This window comes from Notothenia coriiceps, unplaced genomic scaffold, assembly GCF_000735185.1.
Source record: "Notothenia coriiceps isolate Sejong01 unplaced genomic scaffold, NC01 NC01_scaffold00021727, whole genome shotgun sequence".
NCBI classification, from domain to species: Eukaryota; Metazoa; Chordata; class Actinopteri; order Perciformes; family Nototheniidae; genus Notothenia; species Notothenia coriiceps.
In genome coordinates, this window is record NW_011354428.1 from 1,765 (window position 1) to 15,711 (window position 13,947).

Sequence of the window (13,947 nt, forward strand, 5' to 3'; positions counted from 1 at the left end):
TTGAGGAGTTGTAATAGACCCAGATGACAGATGGATGGATGAGGTATGGAAAGAGGGAGCTGTAGATTAGATGTAGGCCTACACAGCAGACCTTTTTTCTCTTCTAAGACGTGCTGTATTTTGGTCAGTCATGAGTGAACAGAACACAAATGGTAAAGTCAGCCAGGGGTACTTAGACTGTGAGAGACGTGAGCAGTTAGCGTTTGAGAGAGGCAGACGGAATAAGAAGAGCACGATTGGAAGAATCGGGGAAAACCATGACGTTTATTGAAGGCAGTACAAATACTGTAATTTTCACCTGTTCTGAAAATTGTCCCTAAAGAGAAATGCACACATATGATTGAAAAGCTGGAAATCTTGTGGATCCAATGAGCCCATTTGTATTCATGTGTGATGATGTTAGTCCGCAGAGTATAGTCATTTGTTGGCGTGACAACATGTTTTGAATCTTGCCCTTGTTGTTTACAATGAGCTGTCGTGACCTTTAGAATAATCACAGCCTCATAAAACTATACAAGCACAAACTAAAGGGCCTAGTTTAGAGGATGTAAGGCGATATATTGTCAATAAGAGGGTTTCTTAGCACAAGTGTTCTTTTATTCCTGGAAATTCCACAATTTGAAAAGTTTAGAACGATGCACTATTTTTTGCTCCAAATTAGAGGGTGTTGAACATGTTGTCTTCAGTGAATGCAATGTTTTTTTAAATGTCTGTTTCCGTGTTTCTTGTTATTTGTTCTTGTTTTTGCAAAAGGAACTGCAGTGATACAAGAAAAATGTCAGACAATAAAGCATTATCGTATCGTATCGAGAACGCCCTGTCCCCTTTCCCTCTAAAAAAGAAGATAAATGGTTAACGTGCTGACTGTAACACCATTTTCTTTTTAGTTTGTGCTGTTTTATTTTAAACATTATTTAGCTTATTCCCCCAATTTGAATTGATTTGAAAGTGTTTGGGAGAACTCTTGTGATTCATTTTGTGCTGTGGTTGTCAGCGTACAGCATCAGCTTAAACTAGAGAATGCAATTCCTGAAGAAATGTACTAGTGGGAATGCTTTATGCGGAAAAGCTGACCCTAAACTGCTATGCTGAAATGTAATGTGAAAAAAAAAAGGCTTGGAAAAGTAGCAGAATATTTGAACTGCAAACTTCTGAACTAACTTGATGTCGAATGATCTGTCTCCATGGCAACGGCATTTGATGACACCCCATAATACGCTTAGATGCGTTGGTGGCTGCATCGTTACCAAGCCTGTGAAGTTTTGGGGCGTTTGGAGCAGTTTCACTGAAGTTATGAGAAAGCCGTGTTTCATGGCGAGCATTGTGTTGCCATGGCAACGGCATTTGAAGAAATCTCAAAACTGTCCCGTAGATGTCTTCACGGCTGGACTGTTAGTACACATGTGAAGTTTGAGCACTTTTTGAACATTTTCATAGGAGTTAAAGCGACATCATGTTTTATGGCGAGGGATGCATTTCCATGGAAACGGCATATGGTGAGATCTCAGATTTGGCATAGAGCTTTTGAGGCATGGACCGGTGATATACAAGTGAAGATCGGGGGACGATTGAACCGTGTTGATGGGACTTAAAGCGACATCATGTTTCATGGCGAATGATCCGTCACCATGGTAATGGCATTTGATGACACCCCATAATACACTTAGATGCGTTGATGGCTGCATCGTTACCAAACCTGTGAAGTTNGCTAGTTCCATCCTGAAATTCTGCTGATTCGGAGTTGTTCTGCCACCCGCAGTGACATCCCCCGTACAGGTTTTGGATGTTGCAAAACAATAAGTCGGCGGATTAATACAAACTTTTCGTCCTTTAAGAATGAACAAGATAAAATGATTAGATTTTGGTTTTGGAGTCTTGATGAGATGTTGGGTGGTGCTACAGTGGATTGGCTCTCAGGTGTCTCTCTCACATTCACACACAAACACAGAGCCATAATCTATCCCCATGCTGATCAATAAGTCTAATAAGAACTTCATGCTGCCAGCCGGCAGTGACTAACTGGCCTGACTCCAGAGGGTGGAGAAGAGCTGTCTGTTGTGGACGGGAGACAGAAAGAGCAAAGCGTGACTAGACCATAGGTGTGTGTGTGTGTGTGTGTGTGTGTGCTGTGTGTGTGTAGTGTGTGTGTGTGTGTGTGTGTGTGTTGTGTGTGTGCGGTGTGTGTGTGTGTGTGTGGTGTGTCGTGGTGTGCGATGCGTCGTCGCGCACGACGTAGAGTGTGTGTGTGTGTGTGTGTGTGTGTGTGTGTGTGTGTGTGTGTGTGTGTGTGGTCGGCACAAATAGAGACATTTTAACAGAAATCAGGCAGCGACTGAGTCACCATTTATTCACAGTATTTTACTGTATGAAACAATAATGGTGGTCTCGTCAGTCCCGTCTTTTAAACTGGAATCACAGACACTTGTAATTTGCAAAAGCGTATCATTGAGGGATACAGAAATCAATGTTAACTAATAGCATACAAACTATGCTGTGGTCAACAAATACCGTAATGCAGTATACACAAGGGTCAAAATGGCATCGTATTTTGTTGCGTCCTTTTCCGACTTTTGGTGAGCCCTTTGAACATGTTATTGAGAACTGTGTTGGTCAAGCGCCGAAGATCAAGGCTGGTAATCAGTTCTTACTAACTCTAATGTGTGTCTCTACCCGTTTCCTGAGACCATTCCCTAGCGTAAAAATCACTACACCATTGGGTTACTGAAAGTTGTGCAGAATGATCAGGGAACTACCTTCTTCTCCAAGTCCTTGAGACAGACTTTGCAGTGGGTGGGAGTTTCTCCTTCAGTCTCTAGTGCCTACCATCCAGAGACACAAGGTGCGCTTGAGTATTGGCATCAAACGTTGAAATCAATGCTTGGAAAATACTGTCTTGAGACAGGAAAAGACTGGGATAAGGGTGTGCCCTTAATCCTATATGCTATTCCTGATGCAAAGCCAAATCTCTCTGGGTCAGCTTGAGCACATTATGACTTGTTTAGGACTCAAACTTTATGACTTGGGAGATGACTACAGACTTGCTCAGACCCTCCTCTTGGTCATTGTACAACGTGATTTAGTGAATTTCAAACATATCTAGTGGTATTGGAAAAGCCATTTGCACAATGACACAGGAAGTCTTATCTTTGATTCCTTTTTAGACATTTATCCGCCTCTTCATCTGTGTTTCCAGTCATCCAGTAATCATTACACATCTGTTCCCATCCTCGCATCAGTTTGACATTCACCCCCTCATCTCCTGTTTCATCTCGGTGAGCTGACTATCTTCGCTTTGTCTGGCCGGCAGGAACCATGTGGAGGAAGAGAGAGGATATTAAACATTTACCTGATAGCCTCACACTCCAAATGGGGCCTATATCTCACAATCACAAAGAACATGTCATTATTTATTTTCATGCCGCTCCATAAACAATCCCATCCAAGAGCTCATTTAGTTTGTTGGTTGTGTCTGATTGTTTAGCTAAATTCCCTTTCAGATCTCTGTATGCCTGGTATGAATATCATCATAACATGATTATGAACAATTTGTTTAGCATAGAATGTATTTACACCTCTCTGTCATACAGGCCCATCCAAGGGTTTTTGGGGGCCTTTTAAACTCCACACTGTCTTAATGCTGAGATGAGGATGATAAAGTCTAGTTGGGTTCAAGCTATTTATTTAGTTAATTTAAAGCTAGAAAGTAAAAAAAATAAATCATGTGCAGAAAGGTGTTTTACATGGAAGAGGGAGCAGGGTTATTAGACTGGGTGCAGTTAAAACTTATCATAGTGGTGAAAAATGTTGATCTAAAATGCACAATAATATGAAAAAGTAGGACATCAAAAACCTAATATCTTCACTGCACTCTTAGATTGATATTCTTTTCATTTCTATCCTCACTAAGGTATTTCCAAGAGGATTTTTGAAGGATCAAGTCTCACCCCTGAACAGAGGTGGGAGAAGTACTCCAATCTTTTATTTAAGTAAAAGTACCAGAGTACTCTGTTACAAGTAAACGTCCTGCATTCAAAAGGTTACTCAAGTTAAAGCACAAAAGCATTAGCATCAAAATATAAAGTATATGTAATTATTGATCCATTAGAGTAAAGAAGCAGTTCATTTGAATGATTTTGTATAATGCAGATTCACACGGCGGCTCATGCTTCAGTCGTGTGAATCCCCTGTGGTTTCTCCTCTTGTATTCATGTGTACAAATAGAAATAAATAAGTTACATTTATCGGTTATTGGCCATGTTATGTTATTGGCTATGTTTTCATCATTCTTTGATTATTAAAATGTATACAGATCTTTTTTCATGGATGTTGAGACTTGACCTATAGTCTCTTAGTTGTTCCCTCAAAGTGCTCCAGATTGATGCATGTTAGTGGGGGCAGTACATTGGTCAGAGCCTTATCTTTGCACAGGACCAGACGGTTCTGAGCTCCCCCTCTTCGTCATTCAACCCAAGCCTGGCACATTTGGTGCACTAAATACCCATTGCCACACCCATGTGATAATTGCCGAAAATAACAAGTGTTAATAAATAATGAGAATAATCAAAACAATAAACACAGGAAAACTAGGCATGTTGGCTCCTATGAACAGAATACTCAATAGAAGTGTCCTTTGTACTGTAGATATGTACATAGACTTGCTACTGTTTATTTTGTTTATTGTTAATTTACCAAAATTATATTTATACTTTCTTCCACCTTTAAAGATTGTAATGCCTGTACAATTTAATACTGCAACTAAATAATCTCCAAATTTGGGATCCTGCCTGCCTGCCTACCTACCTAGGTGTGGAGTTTGAAAGACAGGGTCATTTACTCAGAATATGCTAATTGTTGCATGATGGGAACTGAAAGGTCTTTTGCAATCCTCAACTTTGTGCAAATCAAGCGATTCTCTAGAGTTTCCCTTTAACGTTCTGCTCTCTTCTATTATCTTGATTCACTTTCTCACAAAAAAAACGAGTTTTGTTGATTTTGGCCACTGTGAGTTTATAGTAAGTTGTTCTGAAACTGATGAACTGTGTTTACTTTGAAAATGATGTTTACGTTTCTGGGGACATTTCCATAAATTAGCAAAGAAACTAATTTTGGGAAATGTAATACAGAGAGTTGTTCAAACAAAGCTAGACTCATCAAGGCTGCCTCCACACTCGATGATTTATCATGCATAGAAGCCTAGATTCCTCTGTAGTGAATGAATAAAGCACCACGTTTGAATTATTAAAGAGACCTGTGTGAATTAGCTGAATGGCTGCTTAGGAAGTCGGGTAAATAAAAATCCTCATCACGCTGTCCCGTCTCCATGCGGGTTTCAGCAACAAACACGAGGCCGGCAACACTCGGAGACGCCAAGAGAAAGGGCAGGATTCCATGAATCAGGACAAACACAGATGAATTAAACATCAGAGCAGCTTCCACTTTTTAATTCCCGCCATCGCCATCTCCCAGTGTTTGGTTCTCTGAAAAACAGACAATCAAACAGAGACAGGACACACACAAGGGCCCGACTGTACTGAACACACACAGAAGAAACCAACAAGGACATCAAACAGGAAGTGAGCTGGCCACTGTCACAGGAGTGAGATGGGGGAAATACATAAAAGGCGGCATATGCCCAGAATGAATGAAGTCTTTTTTCTAAACTGAGTGAAAAAAGTCACATACATCTTTAAAAAGACACAAAAAAAACAACGATTTGAGGTCATGATTAGATCTATTTTTCATTAAAACAGATTACAGTCATAACAAGAGTTATTACTTCCCCACTTTTAAAAATGATACATAAGGAAACATGGATAAAGACAAATCATTGATTTACTTTGATTTTTGTTGCATATTTTCATCACATTAAACAAATAAAGATTTCATTTGCAGCAGTTTTTATAAATCGATAAAAAGTCCCAGGTTTGCTTTAGCAAATGTGCAGCGTCTACCTTCATTCATCATAATTGTTGGAGTTATTACACAAACACAAAAGATTAAACAACAAACAAAACAACGTGGCATCATTTGTTTTCTTTTATCAAATTGATTAAAGGCATCTACATAACACAAATGGCCATAACTAGATTCTATGACAATAAATCACTTTCCTTCATTTGTAGAGCAAAACCCAATTCGCATATTCACAGATTTGTAAAAAAAACAAACAAAGCGATAAAACATTTCCATCAAATATACAGCACTGTTCCTTCATCAGAAAATACAATATAAATCTACTTTAGTGGTTTAGCGGCTGCTCTCATTGTCTTAGAAATGCATTCGGCTTCTTTTCTTTCTCTGAAGCAACCTCTCTTTTTATTGCTTTCACCCTCTAACTAGATGTCAGTTTAGTGAGTGTTTATTCATTATCTGTGATGAGTGACACTTTCTTATCACCTGAATCCTTTAAACATCCTTATTGTCGCTTCAAATACAAGTCAGATTCAGGAGACACACAGACACAATCCTTTTTTTAGTTTTAAGTCCATGAAAACACAACATGAACGGAGCATTTCTGACAAAGTTGGAAATATTTTGATTATTTTCAATGGGATATTTGTGGTTCACACTGGTTCAAAATGCACTTAGTTGAGAACAAAAGCAACAAATGTACATTCCATCAACATCATTTGAGTCAAATCAACAACATTGTCAATTAAATGTGATCACATCAGAGTATTTGACCAGTAAAACCTTTATAAATAACACTTAAGAGCGTTGTTTCAAACTTGATTGTTGCACATTTAGTGATAACCACCTAATAGTATCAGAAATGCAAAAATTATTTGAAGTATGTTTTCAGGGGCTTCGAGAAAAGTTCAATTAGTACAACTGAAGCCTAAAATAAAAAGTCCTATTTTTTAGGGTGACACATTAAGTTTTGGCCTATATTTGGGTAATTACAATCACCACTTTAGTAAAGGTCTCAAGTTCTGGTCTTTTTGCTTTCCACCCTCTAGTCCCACAGATATTTAAGGGCCAGTTCAGTTAACACATTTTCCACTAAGGTGTCATCTAGCAATGCAAATGGTTTCATTTAGGAAACATCCGCCACCCCGATATGGTGGAGATAGATTTAGTTTGCGCTCATAAAAGCACTCGAACATGACATTTGGAAACTCAGCAGAGCGATTCCACAAAAGGCCCTCTGTACAATCTACATAATGTTTTTTCTATTAAGACTTAAGATAAAATGTATTAAACGGTCTACAAAAAGGTCGAAAGAATTCGGAAATTATTGTTTGTAATTTGGTTGAGCTGTTTTGTTACAGCTTCAAATAAATGAGGACACTTGTGGTATGTAAGACGGAGTCAGAGAGACAAAGCTTCCTTTCTCTTTGTGCCACATTCCTCTCATTCTGCTGGGCCAAACTACAGCTGGCTCTGTGTCCCTCTCACTGTCTTCTGGGAATTTTCACCCTTTATCTTTGAAGTCAGGAAATCCTTACGAGGACACAGCGGTCACTCACAGAGGCCACTTGAGGATCTCACAGAAATTTCAAGTCTTTGAAATTTGCAATTTGTATCCTTGTGTGAAGTGTAATAAAAACACACTAATGCTCGGATAATAGGGTTGATAAAATACAGAATTTCTCTAAGACAACTTCTGCAACAGCCACACATTGATTCAGTCGAAGCAGATAACGCAGCAGCAGGTTATTTAGTGTTAATATCAGCTCACCTTTAAGCTGACTCAGTCTCTGGTGAGTCAGAAAAGTCAGAAAATCAAAAACAAGCCAGTGAATCGCTATTAAATATTTCAAATGCTCTGACTTTGGTTTACATTTTTCCATCACATTAAGGAGAAGATTATATATTCCTCATGAATTATTGCTTCCTTTCAACTCAAAACAATCGGACAAAACAAGATCGAGCCGCTAATTCTTTCGTCTTTGGTCTGTCACTCGGTGATTAAGCACACCTTTCATCTCTCTCTGTTGACAGCTCATTATCTTCTCGGGCTCTTTAGCTGGAAAACAACTTCTCAGGAGCCCATCCTTTCATCCAGACTCTGTGAGGTTTCGGGGTATAATAAGAAGTCTACTTTCAGTTCATAAAATAAAAAAAATGTCAGCAGTAATGAAGCCTGAAAGTCATTCTCATTTTGGACCAGAGATGCGCTCATTTAAATTCCCTCAATCTGGTCCCGCAAATTGCTCAATTTTGTTTCTACTAATATTTGCTCAGGACATATTAGTTCATATTGACTGGGGTCCAGGGCAAAGCTGCCTCATTTGTTATTGTAATATGCCAGCACCACATAATACAGTCTTTTAAATGTAGTATTGTTTATGTTCTGAAACACTGTTTAATCTAGACCCAGCAAAGAGCAATACATGTCCTTTAAAAAAGTCCTAACTCTTAAAAATCTTGCATGATTTTGGCACTGCCTTTTATTTTCCCTGCTTGTTTTTCTTTTTAAAATTACTATCCCAGATTTCTTAAATATAAATAAATCAAAACAGAGGTGACCTATTGATTGGGATGCAGGTCAATAATCTTACTTTAAAAAATAAAAAGAGGTCATTTTCAGGATCACAATCTGTGCCAGGGGCCAGTGTAGGAGCGGATTATGTATAGCTCTTTCTGGACCAATAGGGGGATACATTACTTAATATGAATGAAGCTACAGTACGGGTCAAAAGTCTTCCAGTCCTGACACAATCTGAGAAACTGCTGCAAGACATTTTGTACCGAGTGAACTGAAAGTGAAGCGCCCCCCCCAAACCTCTCCATCTTTAACACGTCCGCACTCAACGAGCCTCTCCATCTTGTTTCCCTTTGTGTACTCAGTTTTCATTCTGGAAATTACACTTAGGAAAAATCTGCTATAACTTATATTTATATTGAATTTAAAAGATATTGCTTTATATATATTGTAATATAATATAAGTAGAAGTTTATGTAGGAAATGGACTTGCAGTGTGACCATTATGAAGCAAATATCCCTTTTAAAATGAATGGCATGATACTATAATAACTTAATACATTCTTTGAAAGTAATAATCTTTGTCAGAATTGAGTAGTTATGACTTATTCCGCCCATTAAAAGGGATATTTCATTTCTTCAATTAAATTCATTATCTGATATTTCTTCATAACTAAAGCAGAGGTTACATGATATAAAACTTTGGAAGTGTTAAAACACTAAATGAAAAAATGAATCCTTAATATGTGTGTGTTTTATAGTTTGAAATGTTAGATTATGTATTCCCTCTGCATGAAGCTAGCAGTGTCTTGGTAAAAAGATCGGGGCCATGTCCTGATTCCTGGAAGTGTTCCCTTTCCCTAAAGCAAACCCTGAAGCAGGAAGTATTTCAAAGTAGCAGTGAATGTTTGATCAGTACTCCATCAGTCCGTTTGAATTACCTCTTTAGTTGGAATGAAGAGCAGAATTCTTTTGAGACGTACTGATCTGGAATCTGGCTTGTTACTCAAACGACAGCAGGTCGGGGTGGGGCTCCAGGTCTTCAGCCCCTTTACTGCAGGGGGCACCGTTCCCCAGCAGGATGTCTTCGCCCAGGCTGATGCGGCAGGAGGTCTTCCCCGAAGGGGTGGAGGCCAGACGGGACTCGGGCCCCGACGCCTTCTGCCAGACGTCGCAGGGCTTGGCTCTGGGCTCCACCATCGGGGGGTCTTTGTTGATGAGGTCCGGCACAGAGAGCTGGGGCTGATGTTCCTCCTCGCCTCCGTCACTGCTCCCGCTCTCCACCTCGTTTTCTCCTCCACCTGTGACTCCATGGACTTTTCCATTGCTCTCCGTCTTCTCCCAGCGATCAGCATTCTTCTCTGCGGGGCCCAGGGGGGTCTCCTCTGACCCCTCGTCCTCCTTTTGGCCCCGCTCCTGCTCCTCACTGTTCCTCGGCTCCTCTGGGCCGATGAGGGGCGACTTCTCGGGAGAGGAGAGGAAGGAGGAAGAGTCAGCGGGGTCCGGGGAGGAGACCACGGGGTCAGAGGAGATCATCATGTCCTGGGTGGTCTTCAGAGCCCGGGGCAGACGCTTCTTCCCCGTCGGGGGTGGTGGGTCCAGCCGGGGGAAGGAGTCGAAGGAAGAGATGTGACTGGGGGAGCGAATTGATACAGAGATATTAACAGACAGTAAAAAACATTATTGAGCATCAAAGTGATCCAGAGAAGCAAGGGGCCTGTTGAATAAAGCCTAAGTGGGATTTGACTCAGAGACTCAAGACTCAAGACTGGACTCGAGACGGACAAAGTCACACATTTGAAGACTTTAGACTTCGTTTGATAAAAATGATAAAAGACCATGCAACTGAACTCTGACTTCTAATGGCTCGACTACACTTGGCCTTCCACCAAGATCATTTCTACCAAGATAACTTCTACCAAGCCCAAATATGAAAAATGTAACTTGACTTAAGGCTTGGGATCTCACTTTGAAAATGTTTTGCTAGTCATGTTGATTATTTTCTTAATTTCATTCAGAATATGTGTCTGGTCTGCAGTGCCTATGTAGTCGTATTTTCGAGCATGTAATTAACATCCTCAAGAAGAAACTAAATGATGGGATGAATGAGGTCATGCTGTAAAGATGCTCTTACATGTTCTGGGCTTGAGAACACCACATATTTATTTCCACGCATTCTGGCTTTAAATCTGTTTTTAAATCCTTTTAAAACAGATTTACCCACCCAGTAAAAATTCAATGTATTCAAAGAGCTGCTCAAAAATCACTTCTACTCGAATTATTTTTATTAGGAGAGACAAAAGAAAAATACTTCTGGAACAAATCCTTAAATATGATATGCAAAACAACCTGGATGAGTGTGTGCATGTGAGCAGGGAATGAATACACAGTTAAAGGCATTACCATTTTGACCGAGTAAGAAGCTGAACACTTCAGAGTTATTGAACTTCAGACGTCTCACAGCTGCCTTTGTAGTCATTATTCATTCTATAACCCCATTTCAGTGGAAAAATAATAATTCCTTCGCCTTTCCTGCCTTATTTACAGTTACAGACACTTCTGTCAGTAAAGGGTCATTTCATATTTTAACAGAAAATATGTCTTTCAGTGGTTTAATCAAAATAATTGAATGCATAGCCTTGGAAGCTTTTGTGACTTTTTTTTACAAATGTATCCACAAAAAGAAATACATACAGTACAATAGGAGCAAACAATGACCTTTTATAAGGTCTAATACAAAATAAAACTGTCTTAGTCAATATGTGAATCAAACCAACAACCTGTGAGGGACGAGTCTGTAAACTACTTTGTGATCTTCAAGATTAAAGTTTAAATTAAGTTTGAGAAGTTTAATCTGACCAACAATAATTACTTTCCTCCACACTCAATATAAAGGAGAAATATGTGTGTGTGTTTACCTGTTTGCAGTGGTCTGATTGAGTTGCTCCATACAGCTCCACACCACATCAACGTTCTTGTTGACCTCTGTGACCCCAATGTCCCCCAGGTGGCTGGACTCCTTTCTTCTTAACAAGTCATTGACCTGAGAGAAAGAAAGAAAAGGAAGGGCCAAAGATTGACAGACAGAAAAAAGACAGAGAGGAAGAAAAAAGAAAGTCAGAAAAGACAAGAAGTACTCAAATGAACTCCACTGGTACAGCAATAAAGATATGAAATGTACGCTATGACCCAAATATCAAGTGTTTAAAGAATAAATGAGGTGTAAAGAAGTTAATCCTTTGGCTGAGCTCACCTTTGCCCCGACAGCCTTGCCCAGGTTAATGGCATTCTTAAGCCTCTGCTGTCCTCCGGAGGAAGGAGAGTCGACGGAGCTGGACCCCAGGTTGTGGTTAGCTGATGCTGGGGGGCGGCGGGCCGAGGGGGGGCCGGGCCTGGACGTCTGAGGACTCTGCTGCTGGGCAACGGAGTTCTCAAACATACTTTGGTCAACTGGAAAAAAGGAGAGAAGGAAGATGGATAGATTAATTCCCAGCAGGAGTTAAGAGACGATGTGTATCTGCATTAATAGCACATGCTGCAGACCCTCGAGCACTCGACAATACAAATGGGATGTTTGCTTTGAAATTGAGATAACAAAAGTTATCAGTTTTTGAAGGGCAGTGAGAGAAATACTCCACTGAAAATGCAGATGATTGGTTACTGGTACTGGCTACTGATTTATTTGCTGATATAAAGATGCTCTTCTCCATAAAAAAGCACTTTTCAAAATGTTAAAAGCCACCCCTTGAAACTAGAGGGGCGCAAGTACTTGATATGCAAGTGGTACAATTTTGGTGGAGTATTCCAGGGACCACCTCATGTTAGTCTGGTGTCACTGTGCAGCTTTGCACCAAATAAACTGACGTTGCATCATCACAGCAGTTTCAAGGACATTTCGTGAGAAGACATGAAACATAGGAGGGCCACACAGTAACAAGTTATGTAATGATCAAAGAAAAATATTTTAAAATAAATAAAGAAAACTGCAATGACATGCACAAAAAAATACAACAAATGAAAAGGAAGTGGACCAAAATGCAGGATCAGGAACATAAAAGGTGAACTCAGGTGGTTTTCATTCCACTTTAGACAGATGATCTTACCTCATGGAGAGAAAGGTTTCTCGGAAGGCATTTAATGAAACATAGAATTATCAGATTTGAGATCAATCTACTCTTAAAGATGCACATTATTGAGCTTAACATGCTGCCCATTCATTTATTCTACAAGAGGACAAGTCAGGGGAGGTAATAGGTAGGAGTGCAGCCTTGGCTTGCTTACACCTATCTGAAAGGGACATTGTCTTGGACAGATAAATGGAGAGAAAATATCCTCATTTGGAATCAGATAGAGCGTCAAACTCGGGCGGAACAGCTAATCTTGACTTCATTTTGCACACTCAAGCATTTTACTACACTTACTGTACCAATCAAGAGATCTACCAAAGCACATTCGCCAGGGGCCAGAGAAAATGTGAACTGATATTATGAATCAGCGCGATACAGAGGGCATTCAGGGTAACATCAAAGACACACAGAGAGGGAAGAAGAAGAACAGATAGCAAAATAAACATTTCCTTCACAGAATGCATGCAGTTATTAATAAGAGTCATCAAAGCAATTGGAACAGCACAGAGCTGCAAGTGCAAGGTGTAACATAGTGGATCTTGCAATTCATTTAATTATACTGTATAGTAGATTGTGTTCTGATATCTGTTTGCATTTGTGATTGTGTCTGATAATGCCCTCCCACTACCTCAATGCAGCAGCTTATTTTTAGCAGTACTTACCATCCCCTAGGTTGAAATATTTGCCTGCCTTATATCTCCTATTTTCCGTCTATTACTATTAAATATATGGGGCTATGTGTGCACTTTTTTGTGATCTAGATGGGCATTAGCAATGGAAGGATGAATGTCTTTTTTTTATTGTTGTTTTGCTCTGATTTAAAATTGCAGACACTGTGATGTTTAAGGCAAATTTCCCACTGAGATAATAAAGTCTATCTTATCTTACACTGATGTATGCATGAACATGACCTTAGTGCAATTTGAATACTGAGAAGTAGAACTGCATTTTATAAATGCCAACTGCATTAGTGTGGAGGTAAGAATAACACATCCATTAGTTGGATGTCAAGATACTGCATAAAAGGTTACAAATATAATAGGGCAGCTATAATAGGAGTGGAAAATGGAAATGGAGGATTCAAATGAAATCCTTCTCAATCATCAAAGCATGGGAATATACAGAGCACCGACCAACAGAAAAGTTTAGATTTTGCAATCTGGCACCTTGCTCAAGGGCACCTCGGCAAAGAGAAGAAATGGCACCTTTCAAAATACCAGTCCGTACTTTTGGGACTCCAGTTCCCAAGTCCTGACAGACTGAACTACAGACAAAATGTATCTCTAAGCACTCGTAGAGACCTATAATGTTGGTGGTATTCTCCCCAAGAATGTCAATTTAATAATGTGTTATTGAAATGACACAATACAGTGAAAAGAACCTCAGAGAGTT

The 13,947-nt window shown here is 39.7% G+C and overlaps 1 protein-coding gene across 1 annotated transcript; it reads right to left on the minus strand.

Moving 5' to 3' along the window:
- Window positions 1-2,392: 2,392 nt before the first annotated feature.
- On the minus strand, window positions 2,393-12,035 carry cunh1orf226 (chromosome unknown C1orf226 homolog). The gene is made up of 4 exons (XM_010780373.1): window positions 11,682-12,035; window positions 11,347-11,471; window positions 5,249-10,061; window positions 2,393-3,296 (listed from the first exon to the last, which is right to left on the minus strand). The coding sequence occupies exons 1-3, from the start codon at window positions 11,865-11,867 to the stop codon at window positions 9,431-9,433; spliced, it is 942 nt and encodes a 313-aa protein (XP_010778675.1). The 5' UTR covers window positions 11,868-12,035; the 3' UTR covers window positions 2,393-3,296; window positions 5,249-9,430.
- Between the last annotated feature and the right edge of the window lie 1,912 nt (window positions 12,036-13,947).